Source organism: Colobus angolensis, unplaced genomic scaffold (genome assembly GCF_000951035.1).
Source record: "Colobus angolensis palliatus isolate OR3802 unplaced genomic scaffold, Cang.pa_1.0 Scaffold104, whole genome shotgun sequence".
In the NCBI taxonomy this organism is placed as follows: Eukaryota; Metazoa; Chordata; class Mammalia; order Primates; family Cercopithecidae; genus Colobus; species Colobus angolensis.
The window spans coordinates 9,127,352-9,136,870 of NW_012111364.1; the positions used below are offsets into that span (position 1 = coordinate 9,127,352).

Genomic DNA, 9,519 nt, shown 5'->3' on the forward strand with positions numbered 1-9,519 from the left:
CTGCAATTTGTTTTTGTGTAAAATGAGTACCCTGGAGGATTACTTCAACTTCATTACTGAATGAAGGAATAGCTATTACCTTCTTACGTGAATAGGAACTGGTTACAAGGGAAAGGATGTTTTTGTACAAGAATTTTTTTCCCTTATTCAGCACACTCGACATTTTACAACGGCTAAATGCTTTGGAAATCTTAATGGGGAGAAAGGTTTTCCGTCCAAATGTGAGCTAACTGTATACGAACAGCCCAGATATTCCTATTACCAAAACAAGTGTCTAGACTCTGTCCAGACCTGAATTTCAAGTCATGATGTGCTGATTCCATCAACTCTGCAATGGCATCTAATAATTGTGACCTAAAACCTATTTGTGTTAAGCAGAAATGCTTGCCTAGGGGAAAAGGTATTCTCAAGTGGAAAAAAATAGATAATTTATAGCTTAAACAACATAATTTGCTCTGACCTTTCTAGAAATGGGTTATAAGGGCCACATAAGTAGATAATCTAACAAATTCTGTAGCGTCCATATTGATAAAAAGTTGTTGCTACAAATATAATCATGTTTATAAGTCTTTGCTTAGTTGTATCATTTAGACATCAACAAACACACAAACCAACAAAATATATTTATTTTTCTGTAATGTACCTATTGCACACGATGCCACAAAAAAAGTTATGTGGATATATGCTGACCACAACACATGTGTATGCAACTAAAAAACTATCAGAACTAATAAATAAATTCAGTAAGGTTACAGGATACAAAATCAACATACAAAAATCAATAGCATTTTTATATGCCAACAGCAAACAATTTGAAAAAGAAACCAAGAAAGTAATCCTATTTATAAAGCTACCAGTAAAATAAAATACTTAGGAATAAATTTAACCAAAGTGAAAGATATCTAAAATAAAAATTATAAAATGCTGATGAAAAAACCGAAGAGAACACACACACACACAAAATGGAAAGATATTCCATATTTATGGATTGGAAGAATCGGTATTGCTAAAATATCCATACTACCCAAAACAATCTACAGATTCAATGCAATCACTATCTAAATACCAAGGATACTTTTCACAGAAATGGAAAAAACAATCCTAACATTTATATAGAACCACAAAAGACCCAGAAAAGTCAAAACCGTTCTGAGCAAAAACAACAAAACTAGAAGAATCACACTACCTGACTTCAAATTATACTAAAAAGCTATAGTAACTAAAATAGTACAGTACCAGCATAAAAACAGACACATGGACCGATGGAACCAAATACAGAACCCAGGAATAAATTCACACATTGACAATGAACTCATTTTCAGCAAAGGTCCCAAGGACATACATTGGAAAAAGGAAGTGTCTTGAATCAGTCGTGCTGAGAAAACTGGATATCTATATGCAGAAGAATGAAACTAGACCCCTATCTCTTGCCACACACAAAAATCAAATCAAAATGGATAAAATACTTAAATCTAAGACACGAAACTACTAGAAGAAAGCATTGGGCAAACACTACAGGACAGTAATCTGAACAAAGATTTCTTGAGTAGTACCCCACAAGCACAGGCAACCAAATCAAAAATGGACAAATGGGATTACAAAGGCTTCTGCACAACAAAGGAAACAATCAACAGTGAAGAGACAACCCATAAAATGGCAGAAAATATTTGCAAACTACTCATCTGACAATGGATTAATAATCAGTATATATAAAGAACTCAAACAACTCAATAGGAAAAAATAAAATAATCCAATTTTAAAATGGGCAGGCCAGGCATAGCAGCTCACGCCTGTATTCCCAGCACTTTGGAAGGCTGAGCCAGGAAGATGGCTTGAACCTAAGAGTTTGGAAGTAGCCTGGGTAACATAGTGAGATACTGTCTCCTAAAAATATATACACATATATTTATTAATAAATTAAATATATATTTATTAATTAAATATATATTTGTTATATAAAATTAAATATCTATTAAATAATATATAAATATATATATTTATATATATATCTGAATAGATATTTCTCAAGTCATACAAAATGACCAATAGGTATACGAAAAAAAGTTCAATATTATTGATCATCAGAGAAATGCAAATCAAAAACAAAATGAGATATCTCAACCCAGTTAAAATGACTTTTATCCAAAAGATAAGCAATAACAAATGCTGGCAACGATGTGTAGAAAAGGGACCTCATACCCTGGTGGCAGGAATGTAAATTAGTACAGCCACTATGAAGAACAGTATGGAGATTCCTCAAAGAACTAAAAGCAGAACTACTATATGATCCAGCAATTCTATTGCTGGGTACATACCCAAAAGAAGAAATTAGCATATCAAAGAGATGTCTACATTCCCATGTTTATTGCAGTACTATTCACAATAGCCAAGTTTTAGAATCAACCTAAGTGTCCCTATCAACAGATGAATGGATAAAGAAAATGTGGTACATATACACAATGGAATACTATTTAGTCATAAGGAAAAGAATTAAATCCTATCCTTTGCAACAACATAGATGGTACTAGAGGAGATCATGTTAAGTGAAATAAACAAGGCACAAAAAGATAATTTCACATGTTCTCACTCATATGTGGGAGCTTAGTTTTTTTTAAATTGTACTCATAGAGATAGAAAATAGAATGATGGTTATCAGAGGTTAGGAAGGGTAGCAGGAAGAGGGAAATAAAATGGGGATGGATAGTGGGTACAAAAATACAGTTAGATAGAAGGAATAAGATCTAGTATTTGGTAGCACAATAGGGTGATTATAGTTAACAGTAATTTATTGTATATTTTTAAATAACTAAAAGAGTGGAAATGGAATGTTGCTAACACAAAGAAATAATTGCTTGAAGTGATGGATATCCCAATTACCCTGATTTGATCACTACACATTATATGCCTGCGTCAAACCATCACATGTACCCTGTAAATATATATAACTACTATGTGCCCATAATGATTAAAAATAAAAAATTTAAAACAAAATAGATGCGTGCAAGTATGTGTCCACGTTAATAAAAGCATTAAAAGAATTTTCTATTTACCATGTGACCTACTTGACTTTTTCCGGAATATTTTTATACAGTATGCTCTGAGACTAAAGTAGATATTATGTATATCAGTATAGAATTATATGATAAAAAGAGCAACCTAGCAGAGCAAATCAATTTTTCAATTTTTTAAAAAAGAGTTTACCAGATCATTAACTATAACTTTAAAGACAATTAACTACATTCCTAATAATCTGTCACGATCTTTATCTGTCAATTCAGTTAAGTTATTCACCACTGAAGGATGTTTTCACTAATTAAACCATATACACCACCTTCCGATTTCAACTTCATCAAGGAGTTTTCTGAAATATTTTAAAACATTTTAAAAATATTTAAACTATTAGATAGTAAAAAGTTTGGGTTAGCCAAAATAAAAGCCAAACTTTATGAACAGTAATACAACAACCAACCTTCTTTTATTAAAACAAATAAAAAACAGTACTTTCTCTTTTCAATTGTAGGGAATACAATTTGTTTAAAAAACAAAGAGGTTAGGATGTCGATAATGTCTTAGAATTAAAACGATATAACTTTTTTTAGCAAAAAGATGGATAGTTTAGTGGTTTAGAGGATAGGCTGTGAAGTCAGATTTCCTGGGCTAGTTCCAGATTTGCTACAAACTAGTTGGAGAAACTGGGAAACATGAAATCCTAGCTGGTGTATGGTGATATAATATTACTGCCTCACTCACAGGGTTGTTCTAAGCATTTTACACACATTAACTCATTTAATCCCCTCAATAACTTTGTGGGGTAGGTACTGATATCGTGCTCATTTTCTAGATATGATAAGTGGTACTGGGAAGGGTAAATAACTTGCCAAAGGTAGAAAGTAAGTTGTGGAGTAGCTGCAGAGCCTCTGAGATGCTCCTGTGGAAGAAGAGAATGAGTGATGAAAAGAGAAAGAAGACAGAGGAAGTAAGAGCTGAGAGGTGATGCTGACTGATACCATCAAAACTTCAGGAAAGTAATGACATGCACAGAAAACTATGTACAGAGGACTTTTATGAAAATGGTTAAGGGGTGGAGCTTTGCACCTGGGGGGAAATGAGGCTAAACAGAGAAATGCGTCAGCAGACAGAGGAGATGAAGGGCAAAGAGGCATCACCCAACATCTGGGGGACCTGTTTTGTTTGAGTCATTTGAATGAGGTGCAGCAGCAGCTGCACTGCAAATTAAATTGCTATCCTGGAACTACGACGGAAGTGATTCTTCACCATGCCTGTCCAACGGCTGGACGTATGTATGGTGCTGGGTACAACACCGGTCATGCTAGTCCAAGGTGGTCCTGGGAAAACTCCCTCAGATGGAGCAGCTGGTACTGAGAGCATATTAGAGTAATTAGGTCCTGGAAATTCCTTCTTAAAATATGAAATTTGGAAGTTTGTGTGCCTTCTGAGGCTCAGTTAAAGAAAGACTACTTTTTAAACTAATCTTTCCTGGAAAAGGAAAGGAGGTCCATAGTAGATAATACCCTGAGGCAGAAGGCCCTGGAAACCGGGCTGCTACTGAGGCAGCTACAAGACATGCAATGGAATGTCTCAACAGGACTACATGCTACCAGAAATTGGAGATCTTAGCAGCACCAGGAGCCACTGCAGTGGTGGTTAAAATTTGTCTCAGAAATCCTACAAAGTAGCAGAGAAGTAGGGATGAAGAAGATGAATAAAAAGTTTAAGGTCCAGCATTAGGAATTTGTATTTGCTTTCAAAGATGCCAGTACACCCAACTTACATCCTTTAAGTGGTTATTTGATAACAAAAAGAATAATGTCAATTTCTAATCATAAAGACAACAGAAAAGAGGCTGGATGTGGTGGCTCATGCCTGTAATCCCAACACTTTGGGAGGCTGAGGCAGGAAGACTGCTTGAGGCCAGGAGTTCAAGACCGGCCTAGGCAACATGGCAAGACCTATCTCTATTTTCTTTAAAAATAATGTTTAAAAAAAAGTAATACATATATAAAGAAAACAACAGAAAAAAGCAGAGTTCTCTGTATATGTGTTAAGACTTCAGAGGTATTTTAAAATCAGGAATATACAACAGAGTGGAAAACAAGAGTTTTTTGGAAAAATTTCTGAGAGAAGAATTTATTATGAAACTCCTGAAAAACAGAACTTCACAGGAGGCCTGATGTAATCCTGAAGTTTTCTGTCAGCGAGGCTAATTCAAGACGTGTGAAAAAAGTAACACTGGCAGCTTTCAAGGAACTAAAATTGGGGTTGATAGAGTCAGTTCTGACTTGGAAGCCAAGGCACAAATTCCTGACACACTAAGAAGGAAGGGTCAGATTAGCAATCAAGTCCACTGCACCCCACCTTATCCCAGTCAGAAGGCTACCCAGAAAAATCATCAGCCCTGGTCAAAGACTAAGCCCCACTATTTTACCTCAGGTATAAGGGATCTGGTCTGATGAAAACAATTCTGACCAACCTCCCAGCTACTGCCCCTGTCCCTGGATATATAAGACAGGTTCTGAAAAACAACAGGCCTGCCAGAACATGGCTGTAGAAACAATGGAAAATTCTATAGTAAAGTTTATCCACGAGAAAAACTCCATTCTGGTCTCCCAGAGATTACCCTTAAATCTAAGGGAAACGTTCCTTATTTCTCAAAGCCTACAGAGCACTGGCTGATGCTAGCAGAAGTCAGTCTGACAGGGCCAAGATAAAAGAAGTAAGAGGTAGGAAACCAGTATCTGGAAAGGGAGACCCAGAGAAACGTTGCAGGGAGTGAAGACCATATGAGTTAATGCAAATCATCTTAGAGAAGGAGCAGGAATTTGGTGGAAGGAGGTCCAGCATGGAAGAGGATGAGAACCACAAGGAAACACTGGGTTTGACTACCCCACGCCATACTTTGGAAAGAGAATTTCTGGGAAGAGCATACAAAGATGTTGTGTAAAACTTTTCCTCAGGGGAAGAAATGTGACATGACATGGAGGAAATTTTACTTTTCAGAATTACCAGGTGAAGAATACTGTATCTGATTGTAAGAAATATTTTTTAAAGACACTAAAATCTTTAAAATTTGCAGGTATTAAGTTTATAACAGAAAATAGTCTTAAAAAGGAAACACTATTCAACATATTTAGATTTTAAAGTCTGCTTCATTCGGCAAATATTTATTAGATACCTAATTTAATTTCAGATGCTAATTTATGAAACAAGGTTAGTACTATTTATAAGACAGAACTTGAATTCATCAAGGATTCGTGAAGACTTTAGATTTTCCACAGTTAAAAGAAGGGGGAAAAAGAAGTAATTTTACAAATTTAATTGGGAGTACACAGCCAAACCAACATGTAAGAAAAGTCTCTCTTGATGACGCTATTCCAAGTAATTGATGACCTTTATCTTTACAGATTTTACTTTTTAAAAATTAAACACATAAATTAATTCTGAAATTATAAGAAATGATTTTAAATCAATCATAATTTTCAAGTAATTTTTTAAAGAAAACATAATTTATCTAATTATTTTGTTTCGTAAAAAGACTCACCTAAAAGGACGAATCCATCTGCTTCTGTCTCTGGTACTGAGGGCTTTTTAGATTCCGGAGGCTTTCTGAAGAAGTGAAACATTGCTGCTGTTGCTGTTGCTGCTGCTGCTGCTGCTGCTGCTGCTACCTGAAATAGAAACATTACACAATGTCACATTCGGATGCAACTGTAAAACTCTTACCCTTTTTAGCAAAAAATTAAGCATAAATATATCACAAAAGTTACTCTTAGGAATGCTATGGACAGACGTAAAACCATGAACCTTCTCTAGATGTCAGCAGACAAAGCTAGAAAATGATCTTCCAGTTTAAACTCCGGTATTCCTTGAAGATCACAGTGCAACCTCTCTCAATTTCTGAAGATTCAGAAAGTAACCCAGGAAATTCCTACATACAAAACTCAAATCAACAGATAACACAAGAATCTGGAAGGATCTTGCTAACCATAAAACAGATACTGGTTTGGGTAATAGAAAAAAAAAAAAAAACTATCCAGGTTTCTTGTCATGCTGTAACTACCTTAAACCTCATAAAACTAAGGCCACCTGAAAAAAAGAAAATATTTCAAACATCCCCTACTGATGGTCTAATTTAGACACTCAAGCACTGTACCTGTATTAGTCCATTCTCACACTGTTATGAAGAAATATCCTCGACTGAGTGATTTATAAAGAAAAGAGATTTAATTGACTCACAGTTCCACATGGCTGGGGAGGCCTCAGGAAACTTAAAATCATAGGGGAAGACACCTCTTCACAGGATGACAGGAGAGAGAATGAGTGCCAAGCCAACGGGGAAGCCCCTTATAAAACCATCAGCTCTCATGAGAACTCATCACCATCATGAGAACAACACGGGGGAAACGGCTCCCATGATTCAATTATCTCCACCTGGTCTTGCCCTTGACACATGGGCATTAATACAACTCAAAGTAAGATTTGGGGACACAGAACCAAACCATATCAGTACCCATTAAAAATTGCAGCCAACTTTAAATTCCCATCAGTGCAGATCCTTGTGTTGGTGAGATTATTGTGACCATCCCCAATACACACATGCTCACAGGCACACAAATACAAGCACACATACACAACCCTCTTTTCCTACTATTCCCATTGTTATATATTAAAGTAGGCCAACAATTTCTAGAAAACAACTGGGGAGAAAGCTGAAGGGTACTTTCAAGGACACATAGGATTCTGAGGACAGTTCCTTACAAGCCAAAAAAATAGAAGAGAAAGCAAAGAATAATCCTGGTGGCAGCAAGTGCTCCAAGTTTTAGTTTTCATATATTTCACCCATAGCAGAAAATCAAGAAGGGAGGGTAAAGATTTAATCTTAGTGAAAACCTTCTAGAAACTGAGAATTATACTGGGATTTGTGCTGGTTGGCCTGACCTGAGCTATAGATCAGAGAAGGATATTAACCCCAACATAAGTGAGGTTACTATTTGTTGCTAGAAAATATCTATTTGTTGCTAGAAAACATACCTGGCAGATTTCACTTTTAAAAAAGGAATTAAAAATGGAGAAGAAAAACACAAGCCATGTGAAGAAGAAAACATTCTAATAAGAGAAAAGGAACGGCCTCTGAAATCCTTAAATAAAGAGCTTACTGGATATAGTAACAGCTACAAAAGAAAAGTTTGAAAATAGTTTGGCACTCTCCATAGACAACAAGGAGAGATGGCCTCTAATGAAACTGGTAAAAAAAAAAAACAAAAAACAAGATTAGATGAAAAAGCAAAAGATAAGGATGAAAAGACAAGGAATCAAATGAAAAAAGTAACTGAATAAGATAAAGGGAAACCCACACAAGGAAGAAATGAGATCAGAAAAGAATTGGTTTGCAAGTAGGAATGTAAAATACTGTATACAATAGTCCCCCCGCTTATCCATGGGGGACATGTTCCAAGACCCCAAGTAGACACCTGAAACCAACGATAGTACTAAACCCTATATACAGTACGTTTTTTCCTATACAAAAGGTCCCCCAAATAATGTTGCTTCATTTTAATACTGATGAGAAAAAAAAACTTGATTCCCAGCTGGGGCCACTGTCTATGTATGTGTAGAGCTGGCCCATTCTCCCCACGTCTGTGTGGGCTTTCTCCCCAGTACTCCAGTTTCCTCCCACATCCCAAAGCTGTGTCCACTGGGCGGACTGGCATGTCGATGTGGTTCCTCTCTGAGTGAGTATGGGTGGGTATGTGAGTGCCCTGCAATAGAGTGGTGTCCTGTCCAGAGCTGGTTCCTCCTGAGGCCTTGAGGGCTTAAGCTGCCAGAAGAGCCTCTGGCCAGCTGTAGCACTTAACTAGAATAATCGGGTAAATAATTATCTTGTTTTATTAATATTTCTTCAATGTATGTATCACTAACATTCATTTCAATGTTTAACATTAGAAAAGTTTGTATCTTTACTTAGAAGTTGGTGATGTTTTTATGACCAGAAATATGCCATATGAAATGAACTCTCGCTTATATCAATTAGCCTATTGTAAAACTGGTTTCATTATATGTTGTTTCACTTAAAGTCAGTTTCTAAAAACTCATCCATGATGTTAAGCGAGAATTTACTGTATGTACAAACCTATGATAAAGTTTAATTTATAAATTAGGCACAGTAAGAGATTAGCAATAACTAATAATAAAATAGAGCTATAACAATATGTAGTAGTAAAAGTTATGTGAATATGGTCCCCTTCTCTCTCCCTGTCTTAAAATCTTCTTGTACTGTGGCTGGGCGCCATGGCTCACACCTGTAATCCCAGCACTTTGGGAAGCCAAGGCGGGCAGATCACAAGGTCAGGAGATTGAGACCATCTTGGCTAACACAGTGAAATCCCGTCTCTACTAAAAATATAAAAAATTGGGCCAGGCGTGGTGGCTCAAGCCTGTAATCCCAGCACTTTGGGAGGCCGAGACGGGTGGATCACAAGGTCAGGAGATCGAGACCATCCT

At 36.3% G+C, this 9,519-nt stretch overlaps 1 protein-coding gene across 5 annotated transcripts in view; it reads right to left on the bottom strand.

Annotated features, from left to right (window-relative positions):
• The window catches only part of UMAD1 (UBAP1-MVB12-associated (UMA) domain containing 1), a 239,401-nt gene that overhangs the window by 201,412 nt on the left and 28,470 nt on the right, over nt 1-9,519 (bottom strand). For all 5 annotated transcript variants that reach the window (XM_011943102.1, XM_011943112.1, XM_011943128.1 and 2 more), the window contains one exon: nt 6,560-6,686. In XM_011943102.1, coding sequence (XP_011798492.1) covers nt 6,560-6,641 — 82 coding nt within the window. In that variant the 5' untranslated portion in view covers nt 6,642-6,686. The remainder of the gene's footprint in view (nt 1-6,559; nt 6,687-9,519) is intronic.